Source organism: Corvus kubaryi, unplaced genomic scaffold (assembly GCF_017639235.1).
Source record: "Corvus kubaryi isolate FWS band 111438036 unplaced genomic scaffold, C.kubaryi_AGA036_p1.0 37187, whole genome shotgun sequence".
Classification (NCBI taxonomy): domain Eukaryota; kingdom Metazoa; phylum Chordata; class Aves; order Passeriformes; family Corvidae; genus Corvus; species Corvus kubaryi.
Genome location: NW_024581053.1, coordinates 1,120,884 through 1,141,958, shown reverse-complemented (window position 1 = coordinate 1,141,958; position 21,075 = coordinate 1,120,884). Strand labels below are relative to the sequence as shown.

The 21,075-nt window shown below is 54.8% G+C and overlaps 1 protein-coding gene across 1 annotated transcript in view; it reads left to right on the top strand.

Moving 5' to 3' along the window:
- The window catches only part of NTN1 (netrin 1), an 87,668-nt gene that overhangs the window by 45,298 nt on the left and 21,295 nt on the right, over positions 1-21,075 (top strand). Inside the window, exons 2-4 of the mRNA XM_042022101.1 lie at positions 5,434-5,622; positions 18,134-18,283; positions 20,657-20,710. Coding sequence (XP_041878035.1) covers positions 5,434-5,622; positions 18,134-18,283; positions 20,657-20,710 — 393 coding nt within the window. The remainder of the gene's footprint in view (positions 1-5,433; positions 5,623-18,133; positions 18,284-20,656; positions 20,711-21,075) is intronic.

Genomic DNA, 21,075 nt, shown 5'->3' with positions numbered 1-21,075 from the left:
GGCTGCGGTGGGTGGCACTGGGGCTGTGGTGGGTGGCACTGGGGCTGCGGTGGGTGGCACTGGGGCTGCGGTGGGTGGCACTGGACCACATGGGAGGGCACAGGGATGCCTGCCCCACGAGGAGGTCTGGATCTGACCCCTAAATCCTGATGGATCCAAGCTCTTGGGCCACATGTGGTGACCCTGCTCTGCAGGAGTTTGCCACTGGTGTTCATCCTTGCTTGGCCATTCTGCTGCTGCAAGCATGGACAGAAAGCCTTTCCTAGCCTGGGAGCATCCAACCCCCAGGAGAGATCCCTGCAAGGCCACACCTGGAATCACTCACCAGGCACAGCCCTGGCAGCCTGTGCTGGACTGGTGTGGCCCAGTGACCTGGAGCGGTGAGAGAGCTCATCCACCAGATCCGAGTTCATGCCCAGCTGCTCCAAAACCTCAAACCAGTCAGCAGCGGCTTGAAGGGACACTGTGGGGGACCAGGGACACCCTCCTGCTGTGTCCATGGGGGATTTCTCTCCACCTCCCAGTCCAGACAGGTCTCTACTGGCTCTGGCTGTCACCTCTGTTGTCCCTGTGGGTGTTTCCTTGACCATTATGGTCCTCAAAAATAATATCCCTGAAGATATCTCCAGGGATTCCCTGGGAGCAAAGCCCCCCCCAAGATGGGCATGGGCAGGGTGTCCCTCTTAGGGACCAGGACCCTGCACTTCAGGATTTCTCCTGCAGAAAAGAAATAATAGCTCAGGCTGAGCTAGCACTTTTCTGGGAAAAAAGACTTGTTTGGGAAAAGGAAAATTTTAAGGAGGCTGAGACTCTTCATAAATTCAAGTCAAATTCAGAGATTACTTTCAGCCTCTGGATTCTTCCATCCTCCCCTTTTCCTTCCCCCCTCCCCCGAATTATTGTTTGCAAAAATTAAAACAAAATGTTTTGGGGTTTTCGTTTGTTTAAAAAGCAATTTGCATTTTGAAAATTGCCAAAATATAAGCTTTGGGAGGGTGGGGTCTTTTGAAAGGGCAGCATTGTCATTGCTGAATGAAAACCACGGAGAGGAATTCATCCTGGGACATGCAGGGTGCTGGGATGCAGGGCCTGGGGGACGCGGTGGCAGCACAAAGACCGCAGCCACAGCTGCCAGCACACAGCCCCAGCCTGCTCCTCCGTCCATGTCCCTCCCTTCCTTCTCCCACATGGACAATCCTGCCCACCTTGACCTCTTTGAGGAATTCATTTGACCAAGTCGCTGGTTTTAACGTGGAGAGGATTCCGCGGTGCTTTCCCTGCCCGGCTCCAAACCGCAGCTTTCCTCTTTCCCTCTCCAACCTTTTCCAGGTTTCGGAACATCTGTGTTTAAATGAAGTCTGGTTATCCAGACCTGAGCCTGGCAGCTCAGGTAGGGATGCTCTGATGAAGCTCTGCACATCTGTGCGCAATAAAGGCAGGGAACAAAAGGCTTGTGAGGTCCTTAGCAGAGTAAGAGAAAGAAGAGAGTGAGAGACAGCAGGACTGGGCTTAGTGGAGCAACCGGAGCCAAAACCTTTCATCGCAGAGCCCTCAGCACCTGGCTTGTGTTTTGCTCAGAGCTGGGTCTGCAGGGGTGCAGGGCTGTCTTCTCCACCAGGTGCAGAGCAAAGCTTGAGGAATGGACATGATGCCAGTCCTGGGAGGTGATTTTTATTACAGCCCTCAAAGGCGTTCATAGAAAGAAAAAATGGGTTGCTAAAGAGCCACTTGAATTCAGGGAAATTCAAACCAAGAAGCAGTGGCTGAAAATTAAAGCCAGGCCAAGTCATGTCAGGAACAAGGCAAAAGGCTTCAGCGCAGCAGGGGATGAACCTCGGGCCGAGGCAGAGCGAGGGTGGGAGCCGCGTTTCCTGAGTGCCTCCATCCAGGGAAAACGTGGCCAGGGAGCCACACGCCCTGGGGACATGCAGGGATCCGGAGCTGGCATCCAAAACCACCCGACCTGCTGCTGGGGCCAGCCATGTGCCCAGGCACTGCCCGCACTCTGCACCTCCAGAGTGATCCCATCACGGCGTGTGCCAGCCTTGTGCCCACAAGGACTTTGTGACGCCTGGCTGGGACATTTCCTGCACTGCCCCGATTCCTGCATCGCTGTGTGCTATTGTCAGGAGCAACAGGATGGGTATTTTCCTTCAGCCACACCAAGCCTCTCCCACAAACACACCAGGCTACAGACAGAGCTGCCAGCTTGCCCTGCCTGGTGGCCAGCGGTGCACAGCACTGGCCACTCCAGCCAGGCACTCAGGGTGGACACAGGACACAGTAATTGCAATTAAAGCCACACTCTCTGAGTTTAGCCCCTTCTGTCTGCAGAAACAGGTGGATCAGGAGGGGTGGATGATGGAAAAGTGGCCAAGTGTGTGGGGTTGGGAGGGAATTGGTGCCCAGCTGTTTCCTTGGTGCCCTGGGAGTGGAAGGAGGAGACAGAGCCAAGGCTGAGTGGATCGAGCCAAAAGCAGCTGCGAGGTCACTGTGGAGGGGTGGCTGTCACTCCCTGGATGCCTGTGGCGAGCTCGAGGGAGGCCATGCTGGTCATGGAGTGGGGCTGGGCCAGACCACGCCTTCTCCCAGCTCATTCCCTGCCTCCCTGGAGGCTTTATCCCCAAGGCATCCGCAATATTTCTGTCACTGACTCTGGGTGAGGACAGGGATGGCTGTTTTGGGGAGCTCCTTGCAGCTTCTTGTGTGGTTCAGCTTCTTCCCTCCTTCAGGATTTTGCCGTCCCTGGAACACCAAGGAAAATTGATTGTGGGAGTAGAGCTGGGAGTTCCTCTGCACACTCCACTTATTCCTCCACATTCCTGTGCAGCTCTGCTCTGGTGGCACCAGTGGAAATGTTAGCAAAGAACTCGAGAAAATCCCCGGAGTTCTGTTTTCCTGGCTTTGCAAAAACAGTTCTGCTTATCAAGCAACCCAAAGAAATGCGAAGATTTTCACTCGCTCTTCGTGTGGGCTCAGCTTTGAATTTTAAAAAGGGATTTGCCAATGCAATCTTGCAAAATACTCCAGTGCCAAGTCCAGCTCTCCTAAAATACAAGTTTTAGGAGGAGGTGAGCTTTCATTCTCCTGGGAAAACATGCATTTCTGACAGATTTGAGGGAGAACTAAGGCTTCTGTGAGGCCATGCCACTCCCTGGAGAAATGTCCCCTCATGTTGATCAACAGGGACTAAATCCTGTGGTTTGTGGCACCAAAGGCAGAGCTGCTCGTGAGGCTTTGAATGATGGAGATGAGCCCACGTGCTCACAACCTACAACAGCCCTCAGACTGAGGGATTTAAATCTTTTTTCCTCTGCTTGAGCCAAGTCCTGAGGCTGTGCCATGGATACAGGTGCTGTCTTGGGGGTTTGGTGTGGCCAGGAGAACATTCCCTGTGTCCCAGCCCTGGTCTGTGCCCGGGGGAAGGCTCTGCCCTGAGGGTAGGAACCAGCCCTGAGTCCTGCACCCCCAGGAAGAGCGTTTCACCTCTGTAAAACAAGAGGAATTTAAAACCCCCACCTGCTTTGAAAAAGCTTTGCTCGTGCGTTCTGCAGGGCAGGAATCACCTCCAAAAGCCTTTCTGTGGTGGAGCTGTGATGGGGGCTGGGGCTGCTCAGCACGTGTGGAACGAGGAGAAAGCAGAGCTGAGCGGCTGCTCCAGCAGGACACAGCAGGCTGCTCTTCCTGAGCTTTCCACGGAAGGGGAAAACCCACAAGGGGGGCACACAAGTGCCCGGTGCGTGCTCCAGTGCTGCTTTTGCTGCTAAAAGTGCAGCTTCCGCACATGTGGGACCGGGCCAGATCTGAAGCACAGCCTTTCTCTCTGGAGGCAGGAGCAGTGTCTCCAGGCTCCCTCATGCCTGTGTCCTGTTGGGGAGATGACAGAAGCTCCTGCAGGCTGCTGGGCTCATCCCAGGAGGGCCAAACCGCGGCTCAAAGCCGTGGCCCAGCTCTGTGGCAGGAATCTCACTCCATCATGCCTGGCAAAGCAGTCCCGGGCCGCTCTTGTCACCATCAGCACGTCGGTGCCTGCTGCTCCTGCTCTGCCAGCCTTGGTGGGGACGTGAGGTTTGGCCCCTCTGCGTCAGCCGGAGGAATTCCGACGGCAGAGCACGGAGAGAGCGGCTCCGTCCCGCTGGGCGCGTGGGGACGGGTGGGTTCCGCTCTCCCCTGTGCTGGCACGGCGTGTGTCAGCTGGGGATTGTTCCTGAGAAATACTGCGGAGCTGCACTGTCATTTTCTGGGCTGAAACCTGATAATTGAGCAAATACAGCATGGCTTTGTGCTGGGAGAGCACCATAAGGTAAACAGGAAGGAATGAGGGATTAAGATGTCTCTGCTCTGAGGCAAGGTGACAAGCCCGGAGCGGTGACACCTCCGTGCCGAGGCAAGGGGCCCAGCTGTGGGCTGGCATGGCACAGCTGCATTGTTCAGGGGTGAAGAGCAAATAAAAGCCACGGGAAAAGAAAACAAGCTATAAAATTCTCAGCAAAGCACAGAGCCCCAGCAACTGCCTCCTGATGGCCCTGTGACAGCTCTGGGGAGAGGCAGGCGAGGGGTCGAGCTTTTGAAGTCCCAAAGTTGTCCTTTGCGAAGGCCCCCTGTTAAAATAGGCCCGGTGTTGACTTTAGGCTGCATATGGTGGAGGAATTGGACATCTCAGCCACAGCAATCAAAGCAGGGAGGCACTTTTTTGGAGTTATGGCTAACTGTCCCAGGCAGGATGGGGGATGCAGGGGCAGAAATGAGGATTATCAGCATGGTCAGGGCTGCAGATGAGTGACAGAGCCCATGGCGTGGAAAGCTGAGGGAGAAACCAGCAAGGAAGGTCTTGGAATGGTGTTCGGAGCTCAAACACGTGTGTTAGAACTGGTCAGAGTGGGAACACTGGGAAGGTCGGGCAGGTGGTGATGGAAACCCCTTCCCACAGGGCAGAGTGGGTTCCTGAGGTGCTGGGAAGTGGGGGTTTCGCAGCACTGAGCAGTAACAACACAAAGTGAGGGTGGATGAGAAGGGAGATGAGCGGTGCTCCCATGGGGGAAGTGTTTGTGACAAAGCTGAAGGTGCCACAGGGGTTTGTGTGCTGTTCTCCAGCCAGGGACGGGCGCCTGTCCCCACAGCCCACCCGGAACCCACACTGCGAGCAGGCAGAGGCAAAGCCATCCTTACTGCAAGGCAGGACAGTGAAATGTGGTCTTGGCAACCTCATTTTCCCCTGCACAAAGCTGCGCTCACCTCCCAGCACAGGCCAGGAAGGGATGTGGGTGAGCAGTTGGCTTCCCACAGCCAGAGGTGCCACCAGGGCCTCGCATCCTGTGCCACCCCCGTCTGACACACAGGGCACACACAGAGGGGTTGGCAGCAGCTCCCCGGGGTTGGCACCTCTCTGCTTGGGCACAGATGGTGACAATGTCCCCTCTTTGCCTCTCGCAGCCTGCAACTGCAACCTGCACGCGCGGCGCTGCCGCTTCAACATGGAGCTGTTCAAGCTGTCGGGGCGCAAGAGCGGCGGCGTCTGCCTCAACTGCCGGCACAACACGGCGGGCAGGCACTGCCACTACTGCAAGGAGGGCTTCTACCGCGACCTCAGCAAGCCCATCTCGCACCGCAAGGCCTGCAAAGGTACGGCATCAGGGACGGGGGTGGGAATGCACCGCTCCTCCTTCCCCAGCCCCTCCCTGCAGCTCCGCTTCCGCAGCTCTTCCTCCCGCCAAACCCCTCCTGCTCCTCCCGCTCCCAAACCGGTTTGGAATGGCTTTTTTTTGCCGTTTGGAAAGATTTCTCATGCCCCCACATTCCCTGTTGTCACCTCTGCAGCCTCCTGGTGAGGACAAGGCCACCCACATCTCCTGCCATCACCTCTCCCTGGTCTCCCCAGCCTCCTGCTGCGGACGAGGCCATGGAAAGAGAAGTCCTCACTGCTGAGGATGACTTCAAATTATTTCAGGGTTTATCACTTGTAAATTGTGCTTCATCTTCTCCTACCTGGCCATCACTCTGTAAGGGCAGAGGGGCACAAAATCCCAGCTCTGGGTGAGATGTAGAATTTAAATCAGCCTCCTCCAAGCCCCGTCTCCAGCTCCCACCCTTCAGGCAGAGCTGAGCCCACGCACAGAACTTGTCACTCCTCCGGACGAGGAGAGAACAGAAAAAGGGGAAACGAGTTTATTTTGAGCTTGGAGTATTTTGAGGTTTCCTCGTGTGGCCGTGGAGGCGAGCGGGGCTTCAGCTGGGGCAGGAGCAGCAAGAACAGCAAATGCTGCAAATGAACCTTTTTAACTCTCAGCTGCTGCTGAAGAGATGGAAATCCTGAACCTGAGGTGCAGCAAAGGAATCAAACAAACGTTCAAAAGCCAGGTCAGAAAATGCTGGGGTTTCCCACACAAATCCTCAGCTCTTTTCTCTCTAAAGATTCATTTCAACAAGAAATGGAAAGCTTTTTGGATTCAAATCGGTATTTTTGGCTGGGAAGTTTTGTGTCTCCAGCATTTTAAATTTTTTGGTTTGTTTTTTTTTCCCTACTGAAAACAGACACTTTTTGCCATAGCAGAAAAGAAATCCCTTTTTCAGACAGTCATATTCCCCTTTTTCTACCTTGAAAAAACTATTCCAATGAGAGCTCACAGCAAAGGCTCCATGAAAGAGCTGCCAGAGGCATTTTTTTATTAATTCAACTCCATTAATTCAGCCTAACAGACACATCCAGCTAAGCTGCCTCTCCTCTCCCTTGCATTCCTCATCTCCCACTCCATCCCATGCACGAGGTGCCTCAGCTCACAGCACATCAAACATCAGCAAATTAAAGAGGCTGGAGTTGCATTGTTTGGGATGGTTGGTTTGGGTAATTATGCAGAAATATAACATTGCAGAAGCGCTTGCACAATGTCTCCTTCTTTTTAACTTGGAGAAAAAGAGAGCTCCACAAGCTTCCACACGTGCTGCAGGGCACGGGTGAGGCTCAGGCAGCAAAAGATGAGCTGAAAGCAGAGCTGGGCAACACCCCCTGGCCAGCTCAGGGCTGCTGCTGTTTCCAACAGCCAAACCTTTAATAATTGTTAGAGAAAAGATTTTTCTAATGATCTGAAGTTCAGATCAGCAGTGCAGGTAAAAGCATGAGAAGCTGGGGTTTAAGGATGGTTTTCCCTGATGGATAACAGTGATCCAGCCGTGCCAGGTGCTGTGCTCTGTGTTTGCTTCCAGTGGTTTCCTTGCAAAATTGATAAAAGCCTGGCAGTTGTCAGTGGCCAGAGATGCCCTGGGACAGAGGCTCGCCAGGCAGGCCGTGGCACGGAGGCTGCAAACCACAGGCAAAGCAATTGGTGACAGATGGAGCAGGGATATTGCACAGAGTGGCAACGCTGGGTGTGTGCCAGAGCCTGCCAGGCTGCAGCTGGGCATGGAGCTGGGCATGGAGGATGTGGCTGCTGCGGGTGGGTGGTCAGGCAAGCCCAGGGACACCAAGCCAGGGCTCCCCTGGCATTCCAAGGTCCAGCTGCAGCTGATCCCTGCCCCAGCCACGGATCCTGGGCTGGAGGAGTCCTGCTGCTCCTCCTCCAGGGGGATGGATGGGCTCATCCCTGCGGGCAGGGGAGCGGGATGCCCTTTGTCCTGGGGCACAGGGACATCCAGCCCCTGTTCCTGGGCACAGCCCTGGTGTGGCAGCTGTCCCGAGAAAAACAAAACTCGGGGTATGAGAAATTTTCACGTTCATTTTTCCAGACTCAGACAAGGATGAATTGTCCCTCTTTTCTCCCTGGCTTTTGAGAAATCACCAAGAGCTCCCAGCACGCTGAAGCCCTGCTTCTAGTTCCTTCTGCTTTCCCTCTGCTCCAAATGATGTTGCAAGTGAAATTCCACATCTGGGTCCTGCAAACCCTCGTCCACGCCGCTCTGTCACGGGCCGCTGTAAATCAGGGCCCTGGTGTTGGTTCTTTTGATTAAATTCCCTCCTGATATTTGCCAGATTATTGGCACTAATGTAATTCCACTGGAGTAGGGTCTGCAGGGTTTTATAGCCTGGCTGTAAAACAGCTCTGCACTTCAGGAGAGGCTTTGCACACTTCTTGATGAAAAGATGACAAACGAGACGTGCTCTGAATGCACTTGTGCTGAGGCTGCCAGCGCAAACCCCTCGTGCAGGGGCAGGATTTGGCACCTGGAGAGGTCACATTCATCAGGGCTCAGCGTTTGGGGAGGAAATGGGATTGATTGTCTGTGCGCCTGGTGCTGCTGCAGCCTGGGGAGTTTTCCAGCTGTGCTGGAGGATTTGATGCCTTGTGCAAACCCCAAAAAGCACCCCCAGCCTCCCCGCCCGGCCCGGCCTGCACCCACCGGGGGTCAAGACTTGACATTTGCATTTTGGAGGCAATTTGGGTTGGAGCAGAGGGAGGTGAGACCTGTCCCCCCGGGCTCAGCCTCCTGTCTTTGATTCCAGGAGTGCAGATAAAGCGTTTTTTTCCCACCCAGCTGCAGGCACTGAGTGGGGGCTCCCGGATCCCTTTGGCTCAGGATGCTGCCGGGAGAGTGGAGCAGAGCCCCCGGTGACAGGGCCAGTGGCACCAGTCCCCGTCTCTCTCCACTGACTATAGAGGGAGCTGCGTGACCAGCTTAGAGCCGAGAGCTCGTTCCCTGGAGGCTGGGCCGGGGGAGATGGAACCTCTCTCTTCCCGCTGCTGGATCCCGCTGGGAAGTTGGGGTGCAGGAGGTGGCGGGCGGGACACCCACGACAGACAGCAGAGCCTGAGGATGGTGCCACTGCCCCCAGAGGTGTCCCGCTGCTGGTGTCCCAGTGTAGGACAGGGACAGCAGTCTGTCCGTGGTTCCAGTCATGGCCAGCATCCCTCCAGCCTTGGGGATGTCCCCTGTCACCACGGTCCCCAACCCACACCTGGGTGGGGCAGACAAGCTCACAGCTGAAGCATCCCAAAGACATTGGGATGGCCTGGCTGGATCCCTACACCCGGGCTCCAGGGCCAGCAGGGCCCTCAGGGGTGGCTCCTGCAGGGCTCTGCTGGGACCAGCGCAGCTCTGCCCTTGGGGTCACCTCAGGAGTGGCTGAGGTGCAGCCTGAGGGAGATGTTCCCCTCCCCAGAGCGGCCCCATTTGGATGCCCATCTCTCGTCCAGATCAGCTGTGGTTGTAAGGAGAAGTCTAAGGCAGTACTTTCCAGGAATTCACACCAGGGAGTTTGTCCTTGATGGCCAATCTTCCTTCCCTTCCTTTCCTCCTTTTCCTCCTCTTTGGGTTCCAGCTGGAGCCACTGTTGAGATGAGAGAGGAGCCAGCTCGTGGTGCTGGCGGGGCTTGGGTTGGGCTCTTGTGTGAGGGCTTGGTCACCCTGGAGAAATCACATCCCTGGAGAAATTCCAAACTTCCCAGGCATCGATCTGCCAAGCACAGACTTTAATTTCTCCCCAGGACTGTGGAGATTCTCTTCCACTGCCTCAGGAATGATTTTCTAGTTGCATTTCCATCCTGCATTTGTCAGTGGCTGTGCCTGAGCCACCCCTTCCCCACGGCCCCATAATTCCTTATATCGATATTATTGCAAGCCCTGAGAGCTGATTTATGGCTCCTGCATCCAAAACTTGTCATCACAGCCCCCAGACACACACAGACCATCGGAGAAGGTTTCTAGAAAGGCAGCTGTATGCTGTCCATGCTCACGGGTCACTGTGGGGGTGTCCTGGCGCAGCACAGGAGGCTCGAGTGCCACCAAGTGCCACCTCCTCCGTGGCACCCCCAGGACCCAGGGCAGAGCTGCACCATTCACCCACCTGGGCTGGGAGGCTCCCAGAGAAAAGAAGGGACATGAGCATTGCTGAAACTCTTAAGCTGTTCTGAGTTCGCAGAATGAAACCATGGAAAAACAGGGATTTTTTGTTCAGATGAAGACTTGAGCTCAACGCAAGGCATCTCCCTGGCCATGCCAGCCTTTTAAAAATCCATTAAAATCCACGTTTTAATGATGGATGAGCAGACACACCAAATTAGGCAGCTGCCTCTGTGTGAGGCAGAATGGGTAGAGTTTGCTGAGTTGTGGAATTCAGGGCAGGATGCTGCTGAATCCAGGGAGCCATGGGGAGGATGGAGGAGGCTGCTCCAGAGCCTCTCAGAAGGACCTGGAGGCTCCATTGCCATCTGGAAACCACCTCAGCACCTTCAGAGGAGAGACACAGCTCACAGCTGAGTCCCAAATCCATGGCAGACACGTGGGTGATCCGGCTGAATAGGAAAATGTAGACAGCATTGATTCCCTGACAAGAGCCGGCTCTGCATTCCTGAAAAATCACATCCTGGCAATGCTGGCGCCCAGGAGGAGTTTACTGGATGAACGGGGGGCTGACCACCTTCCAAACTGGGGTTTGGGTTTGGGTTTCCAGCAGAGAAACATCCAGGAGCAATCCCGGAGGGCAGGTTGGGACTGTGGTTTGTCAGAAGTGGCGACACAATAGAGGGGAATTTGCACCCCGTTAAGAAAATAAAACCAGACTAAAGCCCAGCTCTCCACCACTGGTCTCAGACTAAGGACAAAAGTTGCTAAATTCACTTGCACAGCCAGACCTTTGCATATCTGCAAGACAGAGGAAAGAAAAGGAAGAATTTGCCTTGCCCAGAAATGTTTTCCAATAATTGGGATAATTTCCTGCTTCAGACCAGTTCTCAGGAGTGGAAAGTCCTTCAGGCTCTCAGATCCTGAGAATGAAACCCCAGCTCAGTCCTGCTCATCCCCACACTCCAGTTTTCAGTGTACTAAAATGAAAAGGGGTTTTTTTCTGGTAGGAAAGGATTTCTTTTCCAGTTAAACAGATGCTTCTCAGAGCATCACAAGCCAGGGGCTGGGGTTTGTGCCCCAGGAGCTCTCACTGGGATTTCTCCCTGCTCTTGGGGCGCTGGGGACTCTCCCCACTGTGGATCCTTGTGTCCCACAAGGGCTGTGCACACCAAAAGGATCCTTTTCTGCAGAGCTTTTCCAGCTTCTCCCTCACCTTCCCCACTGCCTCCCTTCCTGAGGCTTGTGGCAACCTCATTATCTCTGAGACTTCTGCTCCGCTGCCAGATTTGGTTTTTATTGTTAGTGGGAGAGTGCACTTGTAGGAACCTCGTTTCCTCCAGAGCCAGGCTAAAAACGCATCAGGAAGAGAAAAACTTTGCCTCTGTGTTTTTCCTTCAGTAACAGCGTTCCCAACCCACTCCTCCTCGTGCGACATCTCCCACGAGAGCAGGGGAAGTTGGGTTTTGCTTTAGATCCATGAGGACACCGTGCCCCCCTGACCTGCTGCTCTTGCACCTGCAGCTCTTGGACCACACTTGACATTTCTGATGGCAAAATAGAAGGGATCACATCCTCCATGATAAAACCCAAGTCTTACCAGCAAAGTGGGGTGAAGGAAGCCCCGATGCCTCGTCTCAGCATCGCTGGCAGCTTCTGCAGCCCTGCTGGGATCAGTGGGAGGTGCTGCTCTCAGCGGACAGGGGAAGTTTGAACCATCTTGGAACAAGGGAATTTCCAAGCATTTTGGGAAGTGCTGGCATAATTGCCCCATTGTGTGTGTCACTGATGCCTGCCCACAGAGCTCCTGCCCAAAAAGTGGATTTATGGCCGGGGTTCCAAGGCCCCTCCGGATTAGCGCCGACTCCGGCTCAGTGGAGGCTTTGTGGCCCTGCCTGTTCCTTGTTACGGAGGAGACAAAGCCAAGGTCTAATCTGCGAAATTTGGCCCAAACTGCAGGGCACCAAAGCCCTTGGCTCCCCCGAGTGCCAGTTCAGGAGGGGAAACGGGAGAGCCCTGAGAAGTGGCGCAGGAGGAGGGACAGCAGGAGACACCCAGAGATTGTTTGGCTCTGCCTGATAAAAGGAGGAATTCATGTTCTGCTGGCAAGAAACCTTTAAATCTCCAGGAGAATGTGCTGAGGGACATTGAGCGTGAACCTGATCCTTTGGAGGGCTAAATCCAGCTCCCAGTGCTGCAGACAGGCTGCTGAGCTCGCAGTTAATGGTTAATATTTGAGGTCATTATCGGTATGCAGAGTTAGCACAAAGACATTTCAACCCCTTTGCAAACCAGCTGGGGCCAGGCTGGGTGGGTGCACACCAGATTCCAGTTTCTCTTCCCCATAAATCCATGGGATTTGCAGGACATGCTGCCCATGCTGGAGATGCTCTGGTGGTGCTTGTGGGCTCTCCCATCCCCACAGGATGTCCCCAGAGCCAGCACAAACCTCTCCTCAGCACTCAAGTGCACAGGTTCAGCTCAGACTTCCCTCACCCACAGACAAACAACCGGGATAGGGATCCAAAGGAAGGAGCCCTGCTTGTTTTGAATTGATTTCCCAAAGACAGGAGCCGAAGAGAAGCTGTAAGAACATCCTGTCCTCCTTGGGACCACTTCAAGGTCACCTCTGGGGTGGATTTCAGCTTTTCAGCTATGGGGGACAACAGGACTCACCCCAGGAATTCTCCCACCTTGAGTTCCCTGCTTAGATGTGTTCAGAGAGAGTAGGATTTAAAGTACCTGAGTTCCTAAAGACAGTGGAGAAGGAAAAAAACAACTCAACAACAACAAAAAACCCTCACTTAAGTAATAATGTCAGAACCACCCCCATAAACACTAAACCATAAGGTTAAGTGAGATATGTTTGCTGCATCAGGATGTTTTATTGAGGCAACGGGAGAGTTTAAGCTGAATTTGTTTTGACATTTTGACAACAAACCTGGGTTTGTTGCGTTGTTTTCCAGCAGAAGTTTTCTGTAGCCACATTTTTTCACTCCCGTTGAAGTCTTTGGAGGAAAGAAGGGAAGCAACCAAAGGGAAGCAATTTTTGGCCACGATTCTGGAAAAGCATTTTAAAGCCTGGTTAAATATAAATGTGCACCTAAGGCATGTTGGCTACCTGGGACTTGAATTTGTACTTAAAACTGAGTGTGATTCCTGAATACAGGAGCTTTCATCAATGATTATTGCAAATTAAGGGTTTTTTTCCAGTTTAATGCATTGTTGGGTTCCTGCTCCGTCCAGAGGCTGGATCTGGAGCCCTGTGAGGTTTGTGATCCTGGCACATCCAGGGTGACAAGGGGGAATCTGCACACCCTGGGAAATCCAGCCTTTTGCTCTTGTCTGGGCAAAAGGATTTTTCATCACTCTGAAAACCTCCCAAGGAAGCAACTTCCCCAAAAGCAGGAAGATGCTAATTCTCCAAAAATGCAGATCTTTTCAGGTACCTTCTCCATAAAGGTCACACTCGAGGAGAGCTGAGCCTGGAGATTTATCCCTCTGTTTACCCTTCACCACACGTGTGTGGGGCAGGATTAGCAGCTGGGAATACCTCTGCCCAAACACCAGGGGTGCAAAAATATTTGCATTTCTGTCGTGCTATTTGTCAGCCTTCAGTGAGGCAGAACCATCTCAGCAAGTCCGACCACTTGAACTGAACTGAAAAACTGTGGGGTTTTTTTTAGCCCAAGCACAGCCTCAAGATGTTTCCAGGTGTTTGTTAGCCCCAAACCTGAGCTGAAGCGCAGAAAGGTGGCGCTGGCTGGGCTGGGGTGGGCGATGCTCTGCCTCAGCAGGTTTGTACAGAAAATAGGGGCTCATTTGGAAGCTCCAGACAGAGCTATAAAAGCCCACGGCAGCCAGTTCTGCAGAGCCTGGCCCCGGGGGGAAATCTCCTGGCTGCAGGCGCTGAGGAGCTGCCTGGCAGTGCTTATATCCATATATATATTAATCCCAGCTAATGTAACTACAGATGTTCTCATTCAGAGCCCTATCTAATCCTGTTGGGCCCTTGCCATGGTGTCTCGTAGCAGGAGTTCTACGAGTTAATTACATGCGGTGCAAGGCAGCGTTTCCTTTTATCACTGAAAAGGTTGCCTTTTCAACGCCCTCAATGTCCCTTTGTCGCTGGGCTTTGAGGACCAGTGAAGAGGAGCACCTGTCTGACCTTCCCGGCGCTGTGCATTGCTTGGCAGCCCTCCACCGTCTCTTGGCAAGGCCTCCTGAATCTTTGCCGTGGGTGCTCTCTGTGCCTTTCACTCTGGCTCCCAGCTGAGGATGTGCTATTGATTTCTATAGTGCCCTGATATGAATTCAGAGTTTCTCTCTCCCCCTTTCACAGCACAGCCTCCCATCTTGTGGCTCTTCTGAGCTCCGTTGCAATCAGCCAGATGTTTCATTGACTCCTAGATCTTTTCCTGGAGTGGATGCAGTTAATTGGGACCCTTCAGCGTGGATGAGCCATCCTGTTCCCTCCTTCCAATTATGCATCCTTCTGCACTCCGGATTTTGGCTGCTCTCCCCTCATCCATTCGGCCACTTCGGGTCTGTCTCGCAGAGAGCGACGTGGTCTCCTCACATCTGGAGCAGCCACGCTCAAGACGCTCACCTGGGAGTGCTCTCAGCTCCCTGCTTTCCAGGCCGTGGTTGTTTTACAGGAAAAATCAGCTTCTGGGAGCAGAGGCACCCCCACTGCTGCCCTCCCCACACATTCCTACTCCTTGTTTTCTCCTCCACAGCCATGTTTTCAACAAAAAAATAACTTCATTTTTCACTAGGAATTCCTGGTCATTTCTGCCACAGACACTCAGCATAAGTTTTTCTCAAAGATTTCCTGAAAAAACGAAATTCTGAGAGTTATTTCCCTTCCTCCTGATGCTCTGTGGGCTGACAGACAGCAGACGCCCCTTTTTCTTGCTCCAGCAGCATCCCTGCTTGCTTCTCTCCCATCCCACTGTACCCTCTATGGTGGGATCCCTTCGAGCAAGGCATGAGGAAAAACCACGTGTTATCCCACTGAGCATCTCCAGGGATGTCTCGGACGCCCTCCCTTCCTGATCAGAGAGGTTCCCTCAGCTCTGGTGCCTCGAGGGCTCTGCTCAGCGCAGGGCACTGCTGAATTTCCGCGCCTCGGTGGGTGATGAACCAAATCCACAAATCCTTGCACCCAGGGAAGTTCAGGAATGAAAGCCAGGGAAGTTCAGGAATGCAAACCCGTTCTGTGAGTCCCAAGGCGCCCATCGGAAGGCAGCGAAGCCAAAGGGGCGTTTGCACCAATCACCCCCTCGCTGAGATGCTGGTGCACGCTTCCCTCCATTTGGGGTTGCAACCCAAAGGAATTTGAACTGGATTGGAAAAATCAGCATCAAGCACCAGCAGCCCGGCCCTCCATGGCTGGGGAAGGAGAAGAGCCCGTAATTGCTGGCTGCAAGTGTTTGCACTGGCCGGGGAGCTGTAAATTACCTTTAATTGCTCCTAATTGCTGGCGCTGGTTCAGTTTCTCGAGGACAGGGACAGCAAATCCACATCTGCAGACACTACCGAGAGCACCTCCTGCCTCCCTGCGCCGGGAGCGCTGAGCCGCTGCTGATTCCCGGAGTTTTGGGAAGACAGACACGGCACAACGGGCTCGGGCTCGGGCACGGAAGGAGCCCGAGCTGCGCTGCCCGCGGGGCCCCGGAGGGACGCTGGGGACCGGTGACACAGAGCCCGTCCCTGCACCCCGAGGGGATTTTCCCCACGGAGCGACAGAGCGAGCTGGCAGAGATCGGCCCGGAGCTCATCCTGGTGAAATGCTGGCCCACGGGCGGCTGAGTCCCAGATCCTCGGTCACTCGTGCCCTCTGCGACCTCGGGAACATCACACATGGTGACATGAGAGCCTCACAGGAGCCGGCTTCGTGACAGAGGAGACAACCTCAGACAAATACGGCTGTAAAAATATCCCCGGCAGCTCTGGCCGAGCCGTTACCTCATGGGGGAAGGAAGCGGCAGCATCGCGATTTATTTATTTCTGTGCTGTCCAAAGAGCGCTCTGTGCTCTCAGCCCGGCCTCCAGGAGCCTGACTCTGGCAACCTTACTTATCACCAAGGCTTTTTTCCCCGTTCTTTTCCCTCTCTCGCCCGAGCGGTCCCACTGAAATGGGGGAGGATTCCTCCCAGGAATCCTGGGAGCAGCCCCGGAGGGGACGCCTGAAACATGAGGCGTGTTCGTCCCCATCCTCCTGCCCTTTGCCTCTTCTTGGGTAACCTTTCCCTGATTTGCTTATTTTTCTATTAACTCCTGCCTCTCTGCTCTTCTTTAACTCGTTTCTCTCCTGTTCCTCCTTCAGGCTTTCGTTTAATGTGGTTTCATTTTCTCTCCCCCGGCACTACCTGAGCCATCCCTTGGGGCTGCAGTGTGAAGGTTTTCCCACCTAAACAGCCCTCTGCTCATCACCAGCCACGCTGATTTCACATTAAAACCTTTCCGGTCTAAATTAGCTTCAGAAACGCAGATTTCTGCTGTGGGCAGGTTTGCAAGCAGCCATTTCCCAGGGGCAGCTCGGGGCAGGGGGGAGAGCAGGACTTTTAATTGAAAACCCCGAATCAGAAGTGTTAGGAAAAGAGGAGAAAAGGAGCAAAAGCTTTCTTGGTTTCTTGAGGGTCTTTTTCCCCCTCATGTGAAAAATCTTTGGGTTTTGACAAGGCTCATTCTCTTCCCACCCAGCTCTGGTGGGGTCAGGGCTGGTGGCAGTTTGCTGGAGCTCTGGGGTGTCCCGTGCAGGGAGAAGTTGGACAATCCCAGAGCAGGGGTGCTCCAGGCACCATCCCAACCCTGCTGGGAAGGGATCAGCCTGGGAGCTGCTGCCCAGTAAGGGTCAGACTGGGGGCTGCTGGTGCAGGGAGCAGGATCGTGCTGGGGTGGCTTGGAGGGAACCCCCAGCCAAACACCAAAACTTGGAAACGCAAAACCAATGTGGGATGTGATCTGCTGTCCCCAAATGAGGCAGATTTAAGGTGTCTCAGAGCCAGGGGGGTGAAGAACAAACAAAGCAGCATTGCAGAGTCCAGGAAAAGTCCTCATGGGAGTGACGTGCCCAGTTTGGGGGGCTTGGGGGGATTGAAGCCACTGGTGCCCACGGAGACACCCACCCTGGCCCTGACCCCCAGCCCAGCCCCCTCCAGGCAGTGGGACAGGTTTCCCCCAGCCCCTCTTCCTGGCAGGCAGCTCCCCTGAGGGGCAGGAGGAGAGGGGATCAGAGCTCCCCAGGGAGGGATTTGCCTGGCTCCGTCCCGAGGATGCTGCAGAAGAAAAGGAAAGCTTTCCTGCTTGCCTGCCTCTCGCTGCCACCGCTCAGCAGGGGCAGACCACAGTCTGGCACGGCGCTTGCAGCTCTTAGAAATCAGGGCTGTTAACAAATGTGTGAGGCCGTAATCCTTTTGGAGCAGTGATGATAACAAGCCCTGATGCTTTTTTTCTTTTTTCTCTCTTCTTTTTTTTTTTTTTTTTTTGGGTTTTTCTTCTTTTTTTGCCTTTTTTTAAATTTTTTTTTCCCCCAAACAGCTGCGCCGGTGAAGTCGCACTGTGGGAAATGAGATGGTGAATGTTTTCAAGTGCAGTATTTACATCCCCTGCCAAACCCTTCACATCTGCCCGGCTCTGCCGTCAAGGCTCCATCCATCTGGCCGGGAACAGCAGGTCCTCCAGCCTGCCTGCATCCCACAAGGGCATTTCCTTCCTGTGCCCGCAGTGCCAGCTGCCAGGGATGCTGCTCAGCGGGAAGGGCTCGAGCGAGAGCTCTGAAAGGACTGGTTTGATTTTTCTCCGAGTGCACGTGAAATGAATTCCCAAGCTCCCGCAAGCGACTGCTGCCTGCCTGAGCTCGGTGTGCTGAGGGGTGATGGAGCCCTGCCGGGTTTGTACCTCTGTACCAGCCCTGCCGCTGCTCCCGGGAGCCCCGGGCAGTTTGGGGCTGCTGGGCGGGGGCAGCGGGTGCTGCTCCCCTCCCTTTAAACCCTGCAGACTCCTGATCTCAGCAGCCATGGGGTGAGGAGTGTCCGTGGGATCCATCCCCACACTGCCTCCCGGGCTCGGACATCCTGGCTGCACTTCCATCTCCGCGGCGGGGCTGTGACAGGGCCACCCCCTCTCCAGGGCTGCCCCTGTGCCCAAGAGCTGCCCCCACGCCCTGTGCCAAATGCCAGCTCTGTTTCAGCTCAGTCGCGGAGGTTTGCCGGAGCTGCCGGCGGCAGAGAAGTGGAGCCGTGCCGGGGGAGATCCCGCAGCTCCCGGTCCTTGCCCCACTCCCCGCCGATGCCACATCGCCTCCTGCCCCCGCTGTGCCCTCCCCTGACCCTGCTGTCGTGTGTTCCCCCCGCAGAGTGCGATTGTCACCCCGTGGGTGCCGCCGGCCAGACCTGCAACCAAACCACGGGCCAGTGTCCCTGCAAGGACGGCGTCACCGGCATCACCTGCAACCGCTGCGCCAAGGGCTACCAGCAGAGCCGCTCGCCCATCGCCCCCTGCATAAGTAGGTGGATCTTCTTTCCGTGGCTGTAGAGTAGAGATTTTAACCCTTGAAAACCTGCCGGAGCCGCTGCCCAGGCTGGGGGGCTGCTGAACCCCACCGGCGCTCGGGGTCAGAGCTGCCTGGGGACCCCTGCCCTCCACACTGCCCAAACATGGTCCCAAATCCAGCAGCGGCTTCCAGCAGCTCACCTGCCTTCTTGGGCGGGTTCTGTGAGTGCGTCTACAGCCCAGTTCACCGGGAATTTTGTTTTACTCCATGGAACAGAGGTGCCCCAAGAGCACGTTTATTTAGGGGTGCCAAGTCAGGTCTGGGTGTTAAGGCAGATCGTTCCAACAGGCTTTTCTCTCCAAAATCAGGCTGTGCTGCACTGGCACAGAGCTCAGCTCAGAGGAGCTGCTCATTTGATGGAGCTGCCATCACCCCTGGATTGCTGAAGGGGCTCTTGCACCCACACAACCCTCCCAGAAACAGGGATGGTTTTACCACCGGCTTCCTTGGGTTTGCTTTTCCATTTGCCTTCCCAAGGCTCCTCTCACCCTCTGCTCTTGAAACAACAGCAGAAGCACCAGTACAGCTCCCACTGCAGCACCTGCTCTGCAAACACCAGGAGCACCCCCAGCCCCTGCTGAGCTCTCACTGCCTGGGAAGTTGGGTTTTAGCCCTGTGCCCCTCTCTGCTGGCTCCTTCCCAAGGATGCTGCAGAAGAAAAGGAAAGCTTTCCTGCTGCCTGCTGGATTTGCTGCTGTTGGATGTTTCAGTGGCTCATGCACCTTGTGGGACATCTCCACCTGCCCTAACAAAACAAAGCATCAACATTAGTGGGGATGGGATGGGATGGGATGGGATGGGATGGGATGGGATGGAGGAACTGCTCCCCTAGAGGGTGATCCCCTGCTGCTAAAAGGAGAAAAAGGCCCAAGAAAAGTGAAGGTTGGAAGAATAAGGCTTTTGTTGGGGACCCACATTCTGTTCCCACACCATTCTCCCTCTCAGCATGGCCATTGCCAAATTCTGGGGCAGAGACCCTTTCTCCACCTTCTCCTGCTGAAGGAAACACATTCCAGGGTGGTTTGGGGTCACTTGAGATTCATTCTTCCCCGTGTCGCAATGGGACAGCAAGAGCCCAAAGCAGATGCTTGCTGTCCCCAAGATGTCCAGCCGTGGCTCCAGTCTGCTCTGCAGCAAGTGTGCACAAAGGTTTATCATTATTCATTCCCCAGGGCCCGGGGAAATCAGAGAGCAAATTGTTCCTTGCATCAGCTCCCTCGGGATCGCTGGCACTAAATAAAAACAGACCCAGGATTTCAACATGGCCCATCCAGGCTTTGGGGCTGGGCACAGCCGCTCTCTGATTTACCACGGCTTGTAATTCCCTGTTCCCAGAGACTTGTAGGCATGGAAAGAACACCTTGGGGGAAGGAGCAAGACCCCCGTGGGGTCTGTGTCAGGCCAGGCACGAGCACCCCCAGCCCTGGCTTTGGGATGGCTGGGCTGGCTCTCGGTGCTGCCTGGCCATGCACCGTGTCTTGTGCTGGGTTTACCTGCATGAAGGTGAGTGACCCAAAAATCACCCGATGCTGACTGGGCTGCACCCCTAGGAGTGCAAACCCTGCCTCTGTGGCCATGCATTTTCCCAAGAACACAAGCAGAAAGAGGCAGATGCCCACTCCCAGCTCATGCCTAAGTTCCACTTCCAAACTGGACTGTGGGGTGTTCCCCCACCAGGATTCCCAGGAATGCACAGAAATGGCAGCACCATGCCCTAAATGCAGGAAGGACGTCCATGGCGAGAGCTGGGGAAGGAGAGCATCCTGCAAGGCTGGGACTGTACAACTGCCCCCGTCCGCAGTCCATCCTTTCAATAAACACACCCAGGCTTGGGAATGAACATCCAGAGCATGATGTGGTTTCAGCTCTGCAAAGCTGGCCCCAAATCAGAGCCAGGAACCAGGGAATTGGCACCAGATGTGTTTGTGTTTCCTTTAAATGTGGGAGGCAGCCCTGGCACCCCAGCAGAGCTGCAGTGTGGTACCTGCACCCTGCCTCACACCAGGGGAGTGCCAGCACTGCCTCACACGTGGGGGGAGACAGCAGCTGGAGGGGACACCCCAGGGACAGGGAGGGACAGCAGCCCGCAGGGGCTGGGCACAGTGCAGCGTGCAGCCACGAGCCAAAGATTTTTGTTAAAAACCCCCTTTGCAATACCCTCGGGGGATGCCTGGTTGCCCAGTTTCTGGTGCACTGGTTTCGGGGCTGTTGCTGGGGGACATGGTGGGGAAGGGAACCTGCAGGGACCAGGCTCTTTGGGGTTTGGAATAACTCCTCCTGCTTTTCTCTCCTCTCTGTTCCCGTGTGCCCCTGGCTGCCCTGCAGAGATCCCGGCTGCTCCGCCCACCACGGCCGCCAGCAGCGCCGAGGAGCCCGCAGGTACGTTCTGCTCTTTTGGAGCATCTCGGTGCTAAACGTCTCTTCAGCAATCATTTCCCTCGAGACAAATTGCATTAAATGCATAAATCCTGTCGTTTGTACCGGGACAAGCGGTTTCCTTTTATGGCCAAATGTGTTGGAAACACGTGTGCAGCATCCTGAGAGTTTGGTGTTCCTCGGAGCACCTGGGAGAGCAGGGAAGGTGCAGGAGGTTTTCCTGCTGGATCTGGGAGCACAGGGGGGTTACCCAGTGTTGTATCCAAGTGGAACCACACCTGCACCCCATGTCACCGAGGGACTTCTCTGTTCCCAGTTCCCTCGTGTCGGATGGCTCTGACCAGGGGATGACAGCAGGAGCCAAAGGG